This window comes from Pelophylax lessonae, assembly GCF_965119305.1.
Source record: "Pelophylax lessonae genome assembly, chromosome: 4".
Taxonomy (NCBI): domain Eukaryota; kingdom Metazoa; phylum Chordata; class Amphibia; order Anura; family Ranidae; genus Pelophylax; species Pelophylax lessonae.
In genome coordinates, this window is record NC_138771.1 from 289,139,623 (window position 1) to 289,163,626 (window position 24,004).

Below are 24,004 nucleotides of genomic sequence, written 5' to 3' on the forward strand. Positions count from 1 at the left end.
GTTCTTCTTTACCTCTCTCACCAAGGCTCTTCTCCCCCGATAGCTCAGTTTGGCCGGACGGCCAGCTCTAGGAAGGGTTCTGTTTATCCCAAACATCTTCCATTTGAGGATTATGGAGGCCACTGTGCTCTTAGGAACCCTTAGTGCAGCAGAAATCTTTTTGTAACCTTGGCCAGATCTGTGCCTTGCCACAATTCTGTCTCTGAGCTCTTCAGGCAGTTCCTTTGACCTCATGATTCTCATTTGCTCTGACATGCATTGTTATCTGGAAGGTCTTATATAGACAGGTGTGTGGCTTTCCTAATCAAGTCCAATCAGTATAATCAAACACAGCTGGACTCAAATGAAGGTGTAGAACCATCTCAAGGATGATCAGAAGAAATGGAAAGCACCTGAGTTAAATATATGAGTGTCACAGCAAAGGGTCTGAATACTTAGGACCATGTGATATTTCAGTTTTTCTTTTTTAATAAATCTGCAACAATGTCAACAATTCTGTGTTTTTCTGTCAGTATGGGGTGCTATGTGTACATTCATGAGGAAGAAGAATGAACTTAAATGATTTTAGCAAATGGCTGCAATATAACAAAGAGTGAAAAATTTAAGGGGGTCTGAATACTTTCCGTACCCACTGTATGTATATAAATATATATATATATATGTGTTTTGTTTTTTGCCTTGCTCAGAAGTCTAAGTTTTGTGATGTTTAAGCAATATTATGTTTTGATCTTGAATACAAGTGGTGTCTGAATAAAAAATAAATATTAATTGTAAAGAATAAAATATTCTTAGTATTTACTTTTAAAGAAAATCTATATTTTTTTTCTAACTTGGTTCTGTGTGCAATGCATGGTAATCTTTATTATAATAATACAAAAAAAAAGCAAGTTGATTAGACTTTTAGGTCATAGGGAAGTCTATTAGCTTCTATAGACAGTTTCAAACAAATAATCGGATGCCCTTGAAAGGTTATTACATGTGTATTGTAGCTTCATCTAAAGTTCTGAATAGCTTATTCCTGTCTTTCTTTGAGATAGTCTATGATTGTCACTGCCCTTTTGTTCTCCCAATTTAGCTGCTAGGTCAAGATTTTTAAGATGGCATTTTGTTTTTTTAGATCATTTAGAAGTGATGCAAACAAAGGTTGAAAATACACTACTTAAGGATAAGAAAACAGACATGATTATCTTCCAAAATGCATAACGTGCAGCTCAGTTAATAAAGAAAAATTTTATCAACAGAGCATTGTAGGTAATGATCAAAAATTGCCCTTTTCACCATAGTAATTGAAGTCCGTACTTTGTAAAACAAAGTACAAAGAAAAATATTTACATGTAAAAATTCTAGATGTGCTAAGTTTACGTGTTTTTTTGGGGGGTTTATTTACTAAAGCTAGAGCGGGCAAAATTAGTCACAATTCTGCAGAGAAACCAATCAGCTTCTAACATCAGCTTGTTTAATTAAGCTTTAGCAATAAAACCTGGAAGCTGATTGGTTTATCTGCAGAATAGTGACTAATTTTGCCTTCCCTAACTTTAGTAAATAAACTCCCATGTAACAGTTATGGAATTATTCCAGATATAAATTCAAATATAAGTACTTAATTAAACATTTTAAAACATTAAATTGCTGTTCCATCTTTGGGCAAATTTTCAGTAATAGATACAGTGAACTCACAATATAATTTTTCCTAGTTTATTTTATATTTCAGTCATTTATTTACTTTACATCACTGTATCACTCATTAAAGTATCACTAGTTTTGTTTATAATGAGGTTCTATATCATTAGGCTTAAAGTATAACTAAAGTAAAAACTTTTTTTTTTTAATTTTGGATGGAGTCGAAAGGGATTAGAATACCTGTCAAGTTTTATTGCTGTCTGTGCCCCCATTAGGGAGATTCATCCTCTATTTATTTGTACAAAATTGGGTTGTCACAAGATAAGACATGAAGGGAAAATGTTTCAATGGGGCAGACTTCCGGTGACAACCAAGGATTCCTCACTCTAAAAGGATTTACTTCCTATATTGGCTATTTGACAGGGAAATATCCTCAATGGAACACAGATAGCAAACACAAATAAATAAATAAAACCGACAAAGGTTATAACTCTACCTTACCCTATCCCAAAAAAATAATGTTTTGCCTTTAGTTCTACCAATCAGCTTCCAGGTTTTTTGTCAAAGCTTATTTGAACAAGCTGAAGTTAGAAGCTCATTGGCTATCATGTACAGCTGCACCAGATTTTGCACACTCCAGTTTTAGTAAATCAACCCCAATGAGATTTATAAGCCTATACATAAAAAGCCTTTAAAATCAGGCAAAGTTATTTTGTTTAATTTCAGCCTTTTCAGTCTTTGGGGGTCAGATTTTTAGTAAATAAATATGAAAAGTCCAGAAGGTATATTATCATTTTTTTCAGAAATAAGCCATAAAAATGTTAGTGAAAACTTAAGAAATTATTAGGAAGTCAACGCATTAAAAGTCAAATTTTCTGACTTTTGTAAATTAGTGAAAAATATCAGAATAACCGATTTCCTTCTGATAAATGTGCGCAATTAGAATTATGTGAATAATAAAGATATTTATTATTAGCAGTAAAAGTTTGGGAAATCTGGTGAAAAACACTAATTAAACTCTTGTAAATGGAAAGATTTTAAACTTTCTAGTAAGACTAAGGCAAGCATCTTACCAAATCTGGATAGAAAGTGGAGGGAGATTTGACATTTTACAGAATATGGGTTTATCAAAGGTATTATCATAGATGCACAGTAAAAAATGTGAACACTTTTCCTAAAAAAACTTTTCCTGATTGAAAGATGGAGGCTGCCTTTGCTAACCTTCATTGTTCCAAAAAGCTATCTGCTTGATTGTCATGCAGACCCGCCTACCTCATTTTATTGAGTCACTAACCCAGAACAGATAAAGACGTCTGACTTTACTCTGGCTTTAATATGCTAGGCCAGTGGCCAAAAAAGTATTGAAACAAAACAAAAAGAACAGCATACAAAACGTCAACTAGGGGACCACCCATCGTGGCCCCCATGTTTCTTTTAGGAATGTTAGAATAACTTGAAAGCATACCAATGATCAATTTGGGGCCCTTATTTTATGCTACCTTTATATATTTTCTCCATGACGGAGCCTCAACTATAGGTGCAGTTGACAAAGATTCAGTGCTACAGCAGAATGTTGAGTATTTATCAAAAGAGTAGTGGGATCTTCAGATAAATACCCTCTTCTTGCAATACTCATCATTATTGTTCCTAGACTGCTCTTTGTTATACAACTATATTTTGTTTTTTAAAGGCAAAAGACACACAAGTGGTTTCTGTGCTCTCTTCTCCTTTCTTTTTTTTTTTTCTACCGCAAAAGATGGTAATAGATAACAGTATAAGATCAATACCAGTAGTAGATTTTCTGTCTCCAGGCAACAGTGGATATTGGCGAAAGAGTAGATCAGATTTGATAAGCTCTACTTTATTTCATTATTACATTTTGATAAAATGATTACTGTAGCAATCAAGTTGGTCTGTCCTAGTTTTTTGGGCAAAAAAGGAATACAAGAAATGTTGGAGAAGTGCCGCAATGCACATTTTCCAACTCTGCCTCTTGTTTTTTCCCCGTATATCCTTTGTACTGTATGACAACTACAGAATTTATTTTATCTCTTGGCATGTTTAATTAGTATATATTTAGGCATTGTGTTTTTTTTAACAATTATTTTGATCATTTAAATGTGAATAAAGACTTCCAAATAATCCTATAATGTATAAATAAGGTTTAGGAAGCTATGATTGGCTAGTTTTTTTGTTTTTTTTTACTAATATCTAAATGTTATATATTCTAAAGGATACTGACCTTTATACATTTATTTAATGATAAAAATGCAAATGCAATGGTATAATTTATTTTTCAGAGATCTTTTTAATGACTTAAATCATCAGGCTTTTTTTATTTTAAACTTTTTTTGCATACAACCTTAAATTACTACAAAAATGTTTCCTGTCTTTGCCTTGGTAAATATATGTACATTTATAACATGTTGTATTTTTAATAGAGCAAGGAAAAAAAATGTTACTGCACATTTTGGTTTTTCTTCTAGGTAAGGGAACGGCTGAGGGTTTCTTTGGAAAGAGTCTCTGCACTGGAAGAAGAGCTAGCTGTTGCCAACCAGGAGGTAAAATATAAAATACTTTATCTCGCTTTAAGTCATAGCATGTTGTTTGAATCTTTAGGTTCTACATCACGTATTTGGAAACCAGCAGCAGATAGATGAATTACACTTTCTGCAGATCACTAAACTTAATGTATTGGAACCTATTGTCAGAGAGTGCTCTTCCTTGAGATTCCTTCCTATTTAGTTTATACCACAAGGAAAGTAGCTGTAAAGCCAGGTAATAGTTCTACTGTTCATCCATCGCCATCTATATGAGCAGAGGTAATTCTCACTTGTCAGTCAACATAAACCATCCTGCTTCGCGTACAGTTTGACGTGAAAAACTGTCTTTGTCTCCCATTTCTATCATTACATTAACAGAAACACACACACGGGAACAGCTTACTGCTCAAGATCCTATTTTAAAATTATTTCACTAAAAGTTATTTCAGGTTCTACACACAATAAAAGGATATAAATACCTATAACTTCAAATGATCCTTTTTTTTATTGATGTTAACTAATAAAATAATTTGGTCTACTTGGTGAATTTATACACCTAGATCAGATTCTGGAGTAACTTTGTTTGTAGTTCTAAATATTCTAAGAAATCTTGGTTTAAATCTGTTATTAGTGTTAGTCCTAAAGAAACAAATAAATGTTAAACTGTGTTGAAACACACAAGCAGAAAAACAGCCTGTCTTGATAGGCTTTTCTTTGCATCAGACAGAAGAAATTCTATTATCTGGAGTTTTTCCAAGTAATCACTAAACACCACCTTTTTTTTTGTAAAGAAAAAAAAAAAACATGTACATACTGTATGTGTGTGTATATATATATATATATATATACACTGTATATATATATACTATATATATACTATACATATACCTATTTTAATGCTGCCTTAATTCAGTAAATTTCTTTACTACTGATCAATGTACAAAACTAGAAAAGCTAAAAACTGAATTAAGGCAGCATTAAAATAGGTATATATATATATATATATATATATATATATATATATATATATATATATATATATATATATATACTATATATATATATATATATATATATATATATATATATATATATATATATATATATATATACCTATTTTAATGCTGCCTTAATTCAGTTTTTAGCATTTCTAGTTTTGTACATTGATCAGTAGTAAAGAAACTAAAAATGATCTTAAAGGATTAAAAATTTTAGTGATGACTGAAGAAACAGGGGCTTTAAATAACAATGAAAAACTGGGCAGACAAAGGCTTAAATTGGTTGTAAAGACTCAAGGTAAAAAAAAAAAAAAACCTTCTGTGTGCAGCAGCCCCCCTCAATACTTACCATAGCCCCATCTTGATCCAGCAGTGTGCATGAGAGCGAGAGCAGTGGCTATCCCAGGTCTCTTCCTTCTCATTAGCTGAGACAGCAGTGGCGGCCATTGGTTCCCACTACTGTCAATCATAGCCAGTGAGCCAATAAGGAAGGAGCAGGTGTGGGGCTAAGCTGCAGTCCACGTGTGAATGGACACACAGAGCAGTGGATCGGTAGCGTGTCTGCTCAGGTGCCCCCATAGCAAGCTGCTTGCTTTGGGGGCATTCAACAGGAGGGAGGGGCCAGGAGTGCCAGTGAGGGACCCAAGGTGAGCAGGTGAGTATAACATGTTTATTATTTTTTTTTTTAAACTGCCTTTAATATCACTTTAACATTAAGATGAAATATAAATAGCTTGTATTTTTTTATTTTTTTTTCAGTCTTTATAATGCAGTTGATTGATTTTTTTTTTGAGGTGACTGTAACAATTAGAGTACTAATAATAATATGCAGTACTAAAAGCTCTAGTTTTACTGTAATTAAGTAACTATAATTACTTTTGTAATTATAATGGCTGGTTTACACTGCATTTTGCATGCAGAAATACACTGGCAGGAGAAGCTATAGAAGACCCATAGACAGCTACTTTCTGAGTTTTTTTTAGTAAATTCTGGGAAGAGGCTGTATTGTGAATGATCCCTAAAGGAAAGAGAGGGGGATTGACATTTACCATGTGGATTAAGCCTTCTTGCCTGCATCTTAAACACCTCAATTTATTATTCAGGATTAATTCTATATTCCTTTTACATCTACAGACATTGTCTTTTACATTGGCAAATCGATATATTATTAAAACAGTTCATTTGAAAGGATGTTTTTTTTTTTTTTTTTCCCTACAACATTATGTATGGAATAGTGTATATAGTTAACAGTGTTGGGCATGCAACTTAAAAAAAGTAATTAGTTATAGTTACTGGTTACTTCTCACAAAAAGTAACTGAGTTACATGAGTAAAAAAGTAACTAATTACCTGGGAAAGTAACTATTGCGTTAAAAAAAATATTCAAATATGTCAAATAACTTGGATGCCCCCAATATTAAATATGTTAAATGAATGAAATGAACACTAAATAGAAGCAATTGTTATTATAAAACATTGTACAGTAATCTACACTATTTTAATGTTGCTGTGAGACAATGAGACACCTATCAAATATATTATTGTAAATATAATCATTACTATAGTGGAACAATAAAACACAATAGATGGTTTAGAAATGTTTATATTTATTTGCACAGACCTGAGACCACAACTGGCCAACAAACAAGTCTCAAAATAAATTATACTTTTTAGAACTGTACCAACAATAAGTAAATAAAAAATAATGAATAAACTCTTTGTTATACAAAATAAAAATATAAAACCATCACAAAACTTCACAACTGGTAGATATACTGTGTAGCCTACTTCAAGTATTTTATACTGAACAATGTACCAAAAATAAACAATAATAATAAAAATATACACTCTTTGTAGTGAAAATAAAAAATATAAAACTGATATATATGTAAACAAACAGGTAATAAAACAATTTATTACCTGTTTTATATCAGTTACATATTTTTAATTGCACTGTATATTTTTATTATTATTTTTTAATGAAAAAATGCAAAAAAACACTATTCAAATCACTAGCTACAAACAAAAACAAAAAGAGGGCGCACTGGCCTAGCGCATTATCCTCAATAGAGCTTTATTAATATCAGATAAAAATATATATACTCACAAACATAAGTTTTAAGCCAGCATATCAGATACGTATGATAGAATCCATCAAATTACAGTCCACAGTCATGGCTCCAGCTCGCTCACGGACCCCCCCGCGCGTGTGCCTGAACACACCATCCCCACTGTCAAACATGGTGGTGGCAGCATCATGGTTTGGGCCTTCTTTTCTTCAGCAGGGACAGGGAAGATGGTTAATATTGATGGGAAGATGGATGGAGCCAAATACTTCACTAGTTTTGTGGTGGCATGAGACGATGTGAAGTGCTTCATTAAATTTGAATTACCGTATTTTCGCGACTATAAGGCGCACCGGATTATAAGGCGCAGTATCAGTTAATTGTAAATTTTCAAACTATTTTCATATATAAGGCACACCGGATTATAAGGCGCACTTTTTTTTTTTTTTTGGAACGTTGTTCCGCACGAGGTTTACTGGCAGGTGCTCATTGCGAACCCTCGGATGACAGTTCTGGCGGATACTTTATGCCAGGCATCCACTATCCACTGGCACATAGTGGCATAGCTGGCCCTGCGTTGCCTCCCGGTCTTCGTGAAGGAGTGCTCTCCTTCCATCATCCAGTTTTCCCACGTGATTGGCAGTTTCGCCTTGAAGGAATGATTGACACTTACAGTATGTCCAGTGGTTGCACCCCTTTTTTCAAACCATCCAGTTAACGGTAAATTTCAAACTATTTTCATATATAAGGCGCACCGGATTATAAGGCGCACTGCCGGTTTTTGATCAAATTTTAGGATTTTCAGTGCGCCTTATAGTCCGAAAAATACGGTACTTGCCACCGACGGGGAGAGACTCTTATTTCCTGTGCATAAGTTGCACGTTACATAAACATTCTTGCCTTTCACCTTCCAGTTTGCAAAAACTACCTTTGAACTCATTGGATTTGCCATCGCTCTGACTCCTAATCATCGTCGGTGTGTGTGACTGTGTCTGTGCATGTGTGTGAACTGAACAGCAGTAACACAAAAAAATCTCTCAAAGGACTTGTAATAATAGTAATAATGGTTCAATTAAGGTGCTGAAGATGATGAAGATGCTTCCATAAGAGCGTTTTTATATCCTTGCCCTTGTTATCCTATGCACTGTCTACTATCTCTGTACTGTACTGTGGTGAATCCTGATTCCTGAGTAGAACCTGAGTGGTATTTGCTGAGTGGTACCTGCGTTGAATTTGCTGAGTGGTATCTGCGTGATACCGACTGCGTGGTACACTGGTACCTGAGTGGTATTTGCTGAGTGGCACTGGTACCTGACTGGTATTTGCTGAGCAGTACCTGTGTGGTATTTGCTGAGTGGTACTGGTACCTGTGTGGTACACTGGTACCTGGTGGTATTTGCTGAGTGGTACCTGAGTGTTATTTGCTGAGTGGCACTGGTACCTGAGTGGTATTTGCTGAGTTGTACCAGCTGCATGGTACACTGGCAGTGGTAGGTACCTGAGTGGTATTTGATGAGTGGTACCGAGTGGTATTTGCTGAGTAGTACCTTAGTGGGTATTTCCTGAGTGGTACCTTAGTGGGTATTTGCTGAGTGGTACTGAGCCTGCTGCGTGGTACACTGGTACCTGATTGGTATTTGCTGCTGAGTGGTACCTGCATGGCAGTACTATTTGCTGAGTGGTACCGGCTGGCTGTGTGGTGGTACACTGGTACCTGACTGAGGTGGGGGTGTGGCACTGGTGGGGTACCTCCTGTGACTGTCTAACTCTTGAGTGGTATTGCTGGCTGCTGCGTGGTGGTGGTATTACAGTACCTGCTGGCTGCAGAGCAGAAGTGCTGTACTTAACTCCAGGACCAGGACTGCTCAGGCCTCAGTCACAGAGAGGAGTCTCTCAGAGTCAGTGCCGTGAGGAGCGGACAGTGGCAGGGTGACATCAGCAGATCATCAATCATAGAGAAGTTAGTAGTTTGTACTAGTCTACTGTACTACCCTCTAGTGGTGGTAGATGTCTAGTGGTGGTCAATGAATTGTAATTACAGTAATGCTGCATTAGTAACAGGAATGGCATTACCGCGGAGGGAAAAAGTAATTAATTACTCGTTACTGAAAAAAATAAGGCCGTTAGTAACGCTGTTTACTTAAAACGGCGTTATTCCCATCACTGGTAGTTAACTTAACTAAAGCCACTACTAGGGTTATATACAAAAACAATACATTTACCAAACATTCACTGTAGTTGTATCCTCTGGTGTGTGCATCTAAAACCTTTGCAAAATAATGTGCCAGAAAAATGGTATGACAGGTCCAAGGTTTGAAAACCTCTATAGACCAAATTGTAAAAATATTCATTATATTATATAGAGATGAATAAAGTATGGAGGCAAGAAGGTAATTAGACAATCCACCTGCCAGCCCAACCCCCGTGCATACACAAAAAAATTCTCTATCTATACATAACGTGGGGGTGCTCTCAGCACCGCCCAAGAAATCCAGATGGATGTAATTAGAAGGGGCAGCGACTGGCAGGTGGTGTCACATCCACCAGCACATTGCGTCACTTCTGGCACAATGTTGCCGACGCTGCAAGCTCCCTGCAATCAGAGACAGGCGCCAACAAGTGAACAGATTGCTCTCCTGGATGTTAGTCCCCTTTCACGCGGGCTTTCTGATCAGGCCCGTCTGTCAGTTTTTCAGTTGGATCTGATCAGATGCTCCATGCACCCCTATGGAGCGGCGGATGTCAGAGGTGACATGTCTGCTAACACCTGCTGCTATCCGATCTGATCTTGTCCATGTAATCTAAATAGATGGAAACCCTTTTTTCCATTCGTCTGGAGGATCAGATCGGATAGGATCGGATGAAAACAGACAGGCAGTCCATTTTTAGCCGCTCTACCATAGAGGAGAGCGGGGCTCTGACAGGTCAGTCTCAGCACACTGAACAGAGACGGACCTGTCATCCGTCTGCTCAGTGGGGATCGGAGGAGCAAACCGGAGTTCGTTTGGGCAGAAAGCCTGTGTAAAAGGACCCATTAAGTAATTATATAATCAAAAAAATCAATACTATCATTCAATCAGTGTTAGTTCCCTTTCACACTTATGTGACCTAAAGGTCGCATGATTTTACAGTGATTTTGCTGCGATTTTACCGCAATTTTGATGTGTATTTGACTAGACGTGAAGCAATGCCTATGTCTGTGGACCTCAAAACGCATTTAAATCTGCCCAAAGTAGTGCAGGGACTACTTTGAAGTCGTTGCAACTTGAAGTGGTACAGATATGAATGGTACTCATTGAAAATCATGGCGTACGACTTGTCATGCGACTTTGCAGTCCCAAATAGCAGTAAAAGTCACAAAAGTATGAAAGGGGCCTTACATGAAGACTTGCCATTGTGGGGAAGAGAAAAAAGAACTGTATACACGTTGTAATTCATATCAAAAGTTCAGTTTTACCAGAAATAAACCATCTAGGAAAGGTCTATAACTAAGAACAGTATTGAGGCCTGGTGGCTAAGTGGCTTTTAAATTATAAATCCATCTGGATTCTCTTTGTAGAATTCCTTTGTTATAATGGCATCCTCTGGTATCGAGGGGAATGTAGTGCAGAGCAAAGAAGAGGATATTAGGTACATGGTATTATGTGCGTCCACTATGTGTTTTCTGATGGGAAAGTAAATGTTGCCTATCTCTGCTGCTTGAATGTGTTCATGAATTCTCCTCCAAAACTCGTATGGTCTTACCAATATAGTAAGCACCACATGGACATGTCATGCTGTAAGTTACTTCAATGGAGAAACAGTTGAAAAAATGTTTGGGACAAAAAACCCATCCATTGGGAAGATGAGGAGTGCGGTTGGGACAGATATATATATATATATATATATATACACAATAGTTACTACAAGGGAAATGGATACAATGGGGAATTGGATTCAATGGATTTGCCACTAGAGGAGAAATTACTGGAGACCAAGCTGTCAAAAAAGATAAAGCATTTCTAAAGGTGATTTGAGGATGTGGAGGAATATTCTGGCCACCTTTGAGTCTGCCCTCAAGAGGTGCCAATACTATTGAATTTATTTTTTAACATTAGCATGCTGTGCTTTCTATGTAGTGGTAATGCTCAGAGGCTGTATGTCATTGGCTTTTTGTTTTGGTGCAAAAAGTAGGTGTGATCATGACTGATATACAGCTCTATTATAGGCCTTGCACAAACATGACTTAGAATATCCTCTTTATAAGAGGCAACCTTTTAGTTCATCAGCATCAGCAGCTACTTTAAATTGAGTATCTTCACAGCAGTTGCGCCTAAGGCGCAAGTACTGTGAATATCGTATAGAATAAATAAGAGGGGCCAGGTGGAAACTGTTAGCCTGAAGGATCATGTTGCCAGCTGCAGCCTTTCTATATAAGGTTACTCCTCAGGACACCCTCATCAGTCAACTCAATCTCCAAATCAGGGAATGTCCCTTTTTTTTGTGATCAAGCGCCATGTAATGGCCAAATTTTAAAAATTTAACTGTGTCGATGTACCTCAACCATGCTAAAATACATTCTAAACACCTGGATGTGCTATCTGAAAGTGGTGCCTTTAAAATCCCACCCATTTTTAGCTCTCTCTCTCTTTCTCTCTCTCTCTTTCTCTCTCTATAGATAGATAGATAGATAGATAGATAGATAGATAGATAGATAGATAGATAGATAGATAGATATAGATAGATAGATAGATATAGATAGATAGATATAGATATATATATATATATATATATATATATATATATGTAAATATATGTTATTGGTCTCTCTCAAAACAAGTAAACACAAATATCTTTCTTTAGCAACCTTAAAGGCAAACAGTGTTTTGTCCTGGTATAATCAAGACAGAAACAAATGGCTCACCACCAGTAAACCGAACCCACACTGGGGTTTACAGGTCCAGTCTGTTTTGGGGTACAAGACATTTTGCATGAGCTAAGCAAAGCAAGTCTCAGTTGCCAGACAGCCCACACAAACTCACAGCATTGGACTACTCCAATACACCTCATAGACATGTGCTGACTTCTTCCTGCTGTTTTTCAAGCCTCCCTTTCAGGTGGTTTAACCCTTTCAGGACCAAAGTCACTGTAATCAGATTTTGGAGGCTCTTTCCCACCCAAAGTCTCTCCAAGTCTCTGAATTCCTGGTCCCAAATGAGAACTTACCAATTCAGAGAGTACTGAAATCAGTCCTCTCTTGTTCGGCCAGACTACCCCACCCTGCATGGGTGAGAACCACTGAGTACTAAAAATGTCTCTCAAACTCTCCCTTTTCACTCAACCGTTTAAAAAGGATACAGTAGCCTTTTACCAATTAAAACAAGGTAATAAAGAAAGCATACTAGGCATCATCTTGTTCATTACTTTTAATAGTTCAGTCCTCACTATATTATATCATTTAAATTTGTTGCTTGCTGTAACTGCATTAAGATTAAAGTTAAAGATGAATGAAAAGCATTTTGTGCCACTGACTATGATAATATATTGTCAGAGGATGAATTTAACCAACTGATTTCTTCAACAAGACTACTAGAGTGAGACAATTGTGACAGAGGCATTGAGGATTGGAGTGACGCCAGCATGATAATAGGGTCACTGAATGGGGAATACTGTACTTAAGAGAGGAGTTTGATTGTTTTAAGAACCTTCAGCAGTAAGGCAATGCAGGCAACTGTCACAAGATTTAACATAGGTCTTCAAAAGCATTTATGGCTGTGCCCTTATTATGTAGATTTCCTTGTCCAGGAGACTGGTAGCAGACCTGTCAAAAAAATCTCAACGGGGCACAGACAGCATTTGAAACATTCTAACTTTTTCCACTAAATTCAGTTTTCCAAAAAAGATGTGTGCCTCTCATGATATGATTTTGGTACCTAGTTCATTGTTCTTGGGGAAATACTTACTTGTGGCCTGCCTTAGCTCAAGCACTATTGGCTTGATAATAATGCCAATAACTATATGAAATAATTCCTGTACTATTATTGTCCAAGCACAATTGCCTTGGACAATAATAGTATAGGCATTATTGAATTTCTACTATTTTCAACACACTTTCTCTTTTACATGTAAAATGTTCAATATATGTGTTACCATGTGGATAAATGGATTTTTTTGGGTGATATTATGGTGGTTTTTCATTAAAAATGAATTGTACCATGTCCTAAAACCTTCCATGAAAATGCTGAAGGCAAACTAGCAAGCACTAAAATCTACTCTTTACAGTCAAGTCTTTTTATGCTTTTAATGGTTGGCACCAACAAAAGCTTATAGTTCAGTCTAGCTAAAATTATCTACTGTGACCATGCTAAAGTGGTCAGCAACAAAGACATCATTATTTTCAAAGGAGACACTTACTTTTTGTTATGTTGGTTAAAAATAAATACTTTTATCCCATATTACAGAAACTGAACACAACTCGACTAGCTTATACATTTTTCTTAAAGTGATATTAAAGTAGAACTATAGTCTAAACTTTTGTTTTTTCATTTTGGATAGAGTAAGGCAGAGTCATAAACCCTGCCAGTTTATTTGGGGAGATTTCTCTTCACTTCCTGTCCCTTAGCCAAAACAGGAAGAGAGAGAAAATCCCTGCAAATTAAGGCAATCCCCTGGGGACCCCCAGCTCACAAGAACTAGTGCCCCCATTGGAAGATTTCCCCTCAATTACTTTTCTGGGGACAACCCAAAATTTGTAAATTTTATGGAGACACACATAGCATGGCTAAGTCATTCCCCTGCTCCCTCCTCACAGGATTAGACTGACAGCAGCAGAAGCCAGTGGCTCCTGCTCTTCTCAGGGAAGCCTGTAAATCCAAGGAGAGAGGAGGCTTCAGTTGGGGACAGCATGGGGGGGGGGGGGAGCAAGGGGCAGAACAGACAGTGGAATGTTTTTTACTCAAATTCAGGGAATGTATCAAGGTAAAAACCATTTTACCTTTAGAACCACTTTAACATACTGTAGTGTATGTTGCAAAGCAAAGACTTTAGACTTGAATACACATCAAACATACCTGAAATCAGGTCCAACCTTATCTAAGATGCTAAAAGTTTTCTGAGTGATTACAGTATTATTAGTCACAATATATGTGACGGTACTCACCGCCACTGGGAGTGAAAGAAAGATACTTTATGGTTTGGATAACTTCAAATGGGAGAGTAATATTTATCAACAATATCTCTCAAGAAATATGTGAGGACTATTTCTGTTTGATTCTGAACATGTTCATTGAAAGAGCTAATCACATTGGCTTCTGTTCCATGTCCTTCAATGTCAGAGACAGGCTTTCCCTATTGTTTGTGTATTGAGATAATATGTATTGTATTTCAGGAGCTTGAGGACAGAAAGTCTGATAGTTATTTGGCTCAGGTTGATTGAATCATTGTCATCTGTTAGTTTCTGAGTGGAAATAGTATACTGTTTGTGTTGGTTGTTCTTTAGATATGTTAATTCTATTTCTGTATACGATTTCATCTGCATATGATAATGTAATCCGGCAACCCCTACCTGTGTGTGGTAATCTGATCAGGAGGGGGAGGTCCATGCTCTATATAAATTCGGTGTGACTGTTCAATAAAGGGAGATTCCAGTACAAGCTAAGTTGTCGGCTAGCTTTGAATGTAGGGCGGCTGGGAAAATCTGGTATATATGTTCAAGACTGTAGGAAGCCGTATACTGACGGAAGACCACAAGCACAGTGTGGGTTGAGGGTCCGGAACAACAATATTTTTTTTTGCAACAGTTATCTGAAATTTTAAATGTGATTGTTTTTAGGTAATAGTCTTTAGGTAATTTTAAGTTAATTAACTGTAAAAGAGTACCCCCTGAGAGCAACTAGGGCTTTATGATTAAAAACAACGGCTAAGAGTGGATTGTGTGTCATTCTGAAACCTGCGGAGAAAAAAAAATTAAAAATAAAACCAGTATTTAGCTTGTCCTGCAGGCACCCCCAGTTTCTTTTATGCTTGATCTGTTCATCTGTCAAGGGCCCCTGGATCACCAACTAGCATCGCAAAGCTGAGTTTTACACATGTCAAGATGGCTGATATCACATCCGTTTCACATCAGTGATTCCACACCCTATCACCTGATATTCCTCTTAACAACAATCTTATCATAAGATTATATTTGCATTTACAGTAAACCCCCCTCCATCATGGGGGTTACGTTCCGGACCCACCCGCAAAAAGTGAAAATCCACAAAATAGAAATACCCTGTAGGCATGTTTTTATAGCTTTCACTGTACTTTTAAAAGCATTGTAAGGTCTTTAAACACACTTTTAAAACAATAGAAACACATTTAAACACATAAAATATACTAAGAGACACAGCAAGAGCAATGGAAAACACAAAAATATTTAATTAACAATGATTTAATTAGTAAAATAATATTAATAGGTCTTACAGGAAAAAAAAAACGCAAAATACCAGGACCTCAAAAACTGAACCGCGATATAACGGGGGTTTACTGTATTGTACTTTAGGCATATTGTTTACCTGTAAATGCCTTGCTTGTAAAGCCATCAGAAAGGCCTGAGGCTTCTGCTGTGTATTACCATCTTTGGTGTGATGTCAGCAGTCCCAGCAGAGTCAGTTACACTCTATAGTACTTATCTTCCTCCCATGGCTAATGCATAAAATGTTATATAGGAAGGTGGGAGGGAGGGGGGTCATGAAACGCCATGGTGAAACTAAAAAATGTAGTATAGGGGGGAATGCCTTCCGCCAACCCCAAATGTAAAATAAAAAAAGTATATTATTTCCTATGACAAAAATGTCTATTAGTATTTGTAGTATAGCAGCTCTAGTAAGTGGAGCTAAGTGCTATTTCTCAATTTGGAGCGGAGACAACTTACTTCTGCCCTGGCCCCTATAGTTGCTGGGTTAATGTTTTTTCCCATCCTCTTTCTGTAGTATGAAGGCAGGTCATATTTTCTTAAATATAGTGTTACAACTAAAGTTTACAGAATTCTATAACAAACATGAATGAAACCGTAGCATGTTGCTTTTCTGCAACACTAATAAATATTACGTAGATTAAAACAGCACAAAAGGGAAAGGGCACACTATGTTAATGAGGGAGTGGCAGGTATGACAACCTTTCCAAAGACCTCTGGGGCCTCCAGAGCAGTTGACCTGTCTGCCCCCTGTAGCTATGCTCCAACTGTTCTCTCCTCAGCACACCAGAGAGTACTATTTATTTTTCATTTCATGTTTGGAGTTTTCGTTGCAGACTGATCTGATGAATGTGCTACAGAACACGTAACAGTAATTTAGCAGTGTATCACTGGCTAAGTAGGTTGAACACCAAATATCTGAAAAAGAAATGTAGGGCATTTGAGTATTAAAGACTTCTTTCGCTAGATTCATTTTAATCCTTTGTATTTGAAAAGATTGCAGTGGTCAGCACAGTATTATGTTTGTTTGCACTATTAATCAGACTGTTCATTCCAGTAGTTTTCCAGGACAATTTTTTTCCCATGTTGGTGCTTGTCATGTACAGATTAAACCATCCACAAGTTCATAACTCACTAACACTAGGCCATACATCATTTTGGTTTGGCCTTGCTTTTTTTGACATGTTTGCTGCTGGTTGGCTAGCTGGTGTGTTTATTAAACTAAATATTGTCTCAGTGATCAATTTGTAAAGCCATATACAGTATATTAGATTATTGAAAACCTGTCTACATACCTGGTGTCCTCTACACTTTTAGAGGCAAACTTACACTTAACCACAACCAAGACTGTGTAATGCATATAGAGGGCCGGATTTTCATAAAGCATTAGCTGAGGTAAAGTGCTGTAAAGTGAGCATTAGGCTAATCTTTAGTTGTTTGTATTTTTTTACTTCTCAGATGGGTCTAGAACATGGGAAGACGCATCTCCTGGTGCTCATGGATTCAGATGCCCTGTTGTTGAGTTATGCTTTGACATTGTCTATGTGTCCATGTTTACCACAAAATGTGGACTGTTTAAGCATAGGGTTTAAAGTTTTATTTAGGTTTTATCCCTTGTCTGTGTGCATTAATACTAAAAGAGTAAGTCCATAATGTTTTATATTCCAGTGCATCTTTTGCAACCTGACTTGAAGACATCCATAGGTACAAGGTGCTACTGATTTTGAGGAATGGATTATAGTAGTCTGTAATTTTGTGCTGGTTAGGTATTTGGCAAAGCCAAAGCTCATGCCAGCTACTTAGGCAATTTATAGAGTTGGCAGAATCGCCCTGTTTCCTGAGTGGTCAAGTCACTAACAGTTATCGCCTGCAATATTTGTGTTATTTTGGAAATATTCCATGCACTAATTAATGATAATAGAAGAGTCAATTCATCAAAGTAAAATATCCAATTTGCAGTAAATGCTGCAAAATGTAGTAAACATGTGAGGTAAGTACAGTATTTAAAATAAGTTTGAGATAAATCATAAGGGCACTTTCACTCAGCCCTGCTGCAGTTTGGCCACAGCACAGTGGGCACTAGATTGCATGATACCACAGTACCATGCGATTTGGTGCGGAGTGTTTTTTACATGTAGTAGCATACGGTTCTTTTTGTGCGATGAGATATGTGATATGAATGGGCTGCCAAATTACAATGCAGAGGAACACACAGGAATCGCACTGGAATGCGGACTACTTCCTGTGCAATTCTGGTGTGAACCAGCCCTGAATTTCAGTGCTAAATATCACAGAACCTAAATATTTAGTGCATTTATTAACCACTTGATCCCGGAAGGTTTTACCCCCTTCATGACCAGGCAATTTTCTGGATACAGCACTGCTTTACTTTAACTGACAATTGCATGGCTGTGCGACACTGTACTCAAATAACATTTCTGTCCTTTTTTTTCTACAAATAGAGCTTTCTTTTGGTAGAATTTTATCAATTATTTTTTGTGCTATAAAAAAAAAATGACAATTTAAAAAAAAAAACAATATTTTTTACTTTCTGCTATAAAAACTACTTGATGTAAAAAATGTCTTCATAAAGTTAGGCCAATATGTAGTCTGCTACATGCTTTGATAAAAAAAAAAAAAATCCCAACAAGCGTATATATACTGAACAAAACTTTAAGCGCAACACTTTTGTTTTTGCCCCCATTTTTCATGAGCTGAACTCAAAGATCTAAGACTTTTTCTATGTACACAAAAGGTCTATTTCTCTCAAATATTGTTTACAAATCTGTCTAAATCTGAGTTAGTGAGCACTTCTCCTTTGCCTAGATAATCCATCCACCTCACAGGTGTGGCATATCAAGATGCTGAGTAGACAGCATGATTATTGCACAGGTGTGCCTTAGGCTGGCCACAATAAAAGGCCACTCCAAAATGTGCAGTTTTATCACACAGCACAATGCCAAAGATGTTGCAAGTTTTGAGGAAGCATGCAATTGGCATGCTGACTGCAGGAATGTCCACCAGAGCTTTTGCCCATGAATTAAACATTCATTTTTCTACCAAAAACCATCTCCAAAGGCTTTTCAGAGAATTAGGCAGTACATCCAGCCAGCCTCACAACCGCAGACCATGTGTAACCACACCAGCCCAGGACCTCCACCTCCAGCATCTTCACCTCCAAGATCGTCTGAGACCAGCCACCTGGACAGCTGCTGCAACAATCGGTTTGCATAACCAAAGAATTTCTGCACAAACTGTCAGTAACCATCTCAGGGAAGCTCATCTGCATGCCCGTCGTCCTCATCTGGGTCTCGACCTGACTGCAGTTCGTTATCGTAACCGAATTGAGTGGGCAAATGCTCACATTCAATGGTGTCTGGCACTTTGGAGAGGTGTCCTCTTCACGAATGAATCCCATTTTTCATTGTACAGGGCAGATGGCAGACAGCATGTATGGCGTTGTGTGGGTGAGCGGTTTGCTGATGTCAACGGTGTGGATTGAGTGGCCCATGGTGGCAGTGGGGTTATGGTATGGGCAGGCATGCGGTATGGACAACAAACACACGTACATTTTATTGATGCCATTATGAATGCACAGAGATACTGTGAGGAGATCCTGAGGCCTGTTGTTGTGCCATTCATCCACAACCATCACATCATGTTGCAGCATGATAATGCAGGGCCCCATGTTCAAAGGATATTTACACAATTCCTGGAAGCTGAAAACATCCCAGTTTTTGCATGGCCAGCATACTCATTGGACATGTCACCCATTAAGCATGTGTGGGATGCTCTGGATCAGCATATACGACAGCGTGTTCCAGGTCCTGCCAATATCCAGCAACTTTGCACAGCCATCGAAGAGGAGTGGACCACCATTCCGCAGGCCACAATCAACAACCTGATCAACTCTATGTGAAGAAGATGTGTTGCACTGCATGAGGTTAATGGTGGTCACACCAGATACTGACTGGTTTTCGGACTCCCCTGGACCCCCCCACCAATGCAGTAAAACTGAATATTTTAGAGTGGCATTTATTGTGGCCAGCCTAAGGCACGCCTGTGCAATAATCATGCTGTATAATCAGCATCTTGATATGCAACACCTGTGAGGTGGATGGATTATCTCGGCAAAGGAGAAGTGCTCACTAACACAGATTTAGACAGATTTGTGACCAATATTTGAGAGAAATAGGCCTTTTGTGTACATAGAAAAAGTCTTAGATCTTTGAGTTCAGCTCATGAAAAATGGGGGCAAAAACAAAATTTTTGCGTTTAAAATTTTGTTCAGTGTAGATTGGTTTGCACAAAAGTTATAGCATCTACAATCTATGGGATATTTTTATTTATTTATTTTTACTAGTAATTGCGGTAATCAGTAAAATCTTACTGACACTTTTGATACTTTTTGGGGAACAGTGACACTAATACAGTGAACAGTGCTAAAAAATTTGCATAGTCACTGTACTAATGACACTGACTGGGAAGGGGTTAACATCCGGGGCAATCAAAGGGTTAAACGTGTGCCAAGGTTGTGCTTACTCACTGTGGGGGAGGCGCTTTGACTAGGGGAAGGCAAAGATTTGTGTTCTTTCTTTGCAGAAACAGAGGATCAAAGTCTTCCCCACTAACAGAACGACAATCTGCCTTGTTTACATAGGCAGACTGCCATTCTTCTTGTGTCCCGAATGATCGGCGGATCCCAGCGGACACCAAGTCCACGGTGCCTGCTGCTTGGTTCCCACTGTGTCCAATCACAGCAGGAGTGTGTTGCTGGCGGCGCCCGTGTCCCAGACTCGCAAATGTCAGATTACGTAGTAGCAGGTACGTAATCTGGAGCAGCCACCTTGCTGCAGTAAATGTATGTGGGGCGGTCGCTAAGCGGTTAAATAATGCAATTATTTTTTGTGGATTTACTACTTTTGATGTAAATATTGTAGTTGTGTTAGGGCAAAAATGTATGAGGTATCAATCTCTTCATAAATTGCCCCCCCCCCCCCCCCCACACACACACACACACACACACACACACACAGTCTTGTCTGAATATTTTTAAATGATAAATTTATTCACTTACCAATTTTGATGATCTCTATTGTCCTAAGGCTGTGCAAGATTCGCTCCTTGACTCCATCTTTTCATTGCCTAATTAGCTTTGGGTTTTCCAGTAATTGCTATCTTACTCACACCTCACTTCCACAGCTTTTTGGGTTGTCAGCGAAAATATTCTCTATCACTAACTAGCAATTTGGTCATTTAGAAACCTAGATCAAATATTTAGAATAAAAATCCAAATGCATTTTAGAATCTTGTTACAGGCAAATTTAGCCAATGGATGTGTCCAAGGTTTTTTCGTGCAAACAGCTGACTAACTGTAGTAGTAATCAAAGTAAACTGTCAAGGCAAAGGTCTTATTAAAAGGCTAAAAACAAATGAAGTATAGAAGATACTTTATTATTGTACATCGTTAATTTAGAATGTAAAATACATAACATGATTTGGTGAAATACATTAATACTGCACAACTGGTGTCAACATAAGTACATTTAGAGTCAACCTTGCTGTGATTTCTATTACAGTTAGCTTTTCTTGGCATTTTTTTATAGTCACTGATCTGTTACTGTTTACAACTAGTCATAACCAAGAATAACACGGCATTTTACACATAATGTAATTATATGGTTTATAATATGGCTCTCGCAGGTCACTTGACATTTTTACAGATTGCATTTAGAGTGCTAGCTCAACACTTTACAGCAAATCTGATTAATTGGCATTTAATTCATGAATTTTAATATCTAATCAAGTGTAGCTGCTAGTATACTAACAAGCTGTATGACATTTCCCAACTGCAGTTGCATTTCTTGTTTAAAGTGATCTAAATTGTATTTGCAACAGATTTCAATTGCTGTTGTGTTTCCTTTGGGTTGTGTCAATCTTTCATGTCATTTGTACTTGTGGATAACCACAACTTTCCTTCCTCTCTAATTAATGTAATTACAGTTGAAAAACAGCATACAGCTGTTAGCACACTTGCATTATAAGTGATTCCTTAATGCTTTTGACTTCTATGAATAATGGACTTGCCAATAAACTGGTACACAATGCTCAAGCTTGGTGCCTTAAGGCTATTGTTTATTCTGCTTATATTTTGCCTTCCCTGGTTCCTATTTTTCCCCCTCATCAACATGCTAATAAAACTTTTAAATGAGACCTTATGGTTTTTTTTACATACTTTATTTTAGATTTAGTGATGTCGTCTGAGAGTTTCTGTGCTACTCTATCCAATGCAGGCAGATCATGGCTAGTGGGAGGGACTGGTAGGGTGCTGTACATAGCTCCCCAAAACATCCCATCATCACCTTTTCTTATTACTTCTCTGAAAAGCCCCCAACCCTGAATGCATGCAGTGGGCTGGCTCTTGAGTGGAGATATGCTAATAGAAAATGTGTTGACAGGGGGTTGTCAGCTGGAGGAGGGGGCATTCCTAGGCAGTCAACATTTGCATGTAAACTGTCCTAGGTAAGGCACACATGTGATGCTGAGCTTCGATGATTAAATAGACTGAAGCCCTAAAATGAAAGGAGAGTGAGCTGGATAGGAAAAGGATAGATAATTTGGCTCGGTTCACACTGGGGCGGTTTCAAAGTCGCCCGACACTGAAGCCACCCCGTACAGTGCGACTTTAGCGGGGCTTGCAAACGACTTCTGTAATATAATTCAATGCAAGTCACCCCCAAAGTAGTGCAGGCACCTTTTTTTAAGTCGGAGTGACTTGAGTTGCTCTGATTAGCACGGTTCCATTGCACTGAATGGAGCGCAACTTGTCAGGAGGCTAAGTCACCTGACAAGTTGCCCCAGTGTGAACCGGGACTTATGGAGATCCTGCAGCCAGTCAATGAGACAAGCTCTGTCCCACTTTCTGCAACTTCTAATGTACATCTTGAGAAACTCACAGTTTGTGAATAAATCAGAGTAAGCAGTTTCTGTATATTTGAGAGGAGCCTCTATACTGTAAATGTGTAAGACAGAAGGTAAGACTGGAGTTTAGCAGAGGAAGTAGGCAGAGTCCTCAAGCGCAGACATGCTGTAGCGGCTGCCCGCCGAATATTGGCTCAGTTTTTACAGCATTAGTACAGGAAACTGTGCTGTATATAAAGGTATGGTTTTCAGCGGGTCTCGGACTAAATTTAAGTCCAAAAGTGGCAAGGAAGTGCTGTCCAGAGCCTCAGTTTAAATGGCGTCGGCTCCCTCTCCCTCAGCCGCCTCAGAATCACCTCACAGCGCTGACTATTCCCTCTTCTCCTCACATATCAAACTGAAACAGTCCGCAGTACCTCAGTTTCACAGGATGAAAAGGACATTGAGTCAGTCTCTCCCAATATATTATCACATATTGAACGTAGGTTTCAAAAGCCACTTAAACAGACTTCTGACCATATTACTAATAGCCTGACTAAAGAGATAAGGGTGCTGGGCACACGCATAGCTAATCTTGAAACAAGGATAGAGGATATTGAGAATTTTACACAGGACCAAAATACAGAAATTGAGAATCTTAAAGAGGAAAACTTAGTACTTCAGTCTCGTCTAGAAGATTTTGAAACCAGGACAAGACGCTCCAATTTGCGCATAAGAGGCATTCCTGAATCCATAACTGACTTACAAGCGACAATGTTAGCCTTGTTTCAGGAATTACAACCTGCTATTCCAGTCGAATGCCTGGAAATGGACAGAGTCCATCGAGCCTTATCTCCTAGAAAATCAGAAGGTCCATCCAGAGACATCATCATTAAATTCCATTATTACCGTACAAAGGAACAGCTCTTATCAGCTGCTAGAGAAAAAGGATCCTTACATTTTCAGGGTAATGGAATACCAAATCTTCACGGATCTGCCTCCTATCACCATAAATAAAAGAAGAGCTCTTATACCATTATTACAAATATTGCAGCAAAAACATATCCCCTACCAGTGGGGTTTTCCTTTTTCGGTGCGTTTTACTTTTCAAGGTACTAAATACAAATGTCATTCATCTGAAGATTTTCAAAACACCCTTCAAGACCTTCACCTAACTGAACACCAGAACTTTGCAAGGCTCAGAAAATGCTCAACGCAGATCTACCTCTGGCTCACCACACACTTTCTCAAAATCCTCTGGGAAACAAAATCGTTGTGATTCACATAAACGTGGTCGCTTCATTTCTCCTTCTCCATCTGCTGAAGATTCCATGGACTGATGGACCAGATAATTCTTTTATCTCCTCTGTCATATGCCAATGTGTCCCATGTTGGTCATCCAATTTCTTTTTCCTAGAAAATACTTCAGTGTCTTTCTTTATCT

At 37.9% G+C, this 24,004-nt stretch overlaps 1 protein-coding gene across 4 annotated transcripts in view; it reads left to right on the top strand.

The window, feature by feature from the left end:
- Positions 1-24,004, top strand: part of PPFIA2 (PTPRF interacting protein alpha 2) — a gene marked incomplete at its 5' end in the record, with an annotated part of 484,274 nt that overhangs the window by 281,966 nt on the left and 178,304 nt on the right. For all 4 annotated transcript variants that reach the window (XM_082256724.1, XM_082256723.1, XM_082256722.1 and 1 more), the window contains one exon: positions 4,107-4,181. In XM_082256724.1, the coding sequence (XP_082112850.1) occupies positions 4,107-4,181 (75 nt within the window). The remainder of the gene's footprint in view (positions 1-4,106; positions 4,182-24,004) is intronic.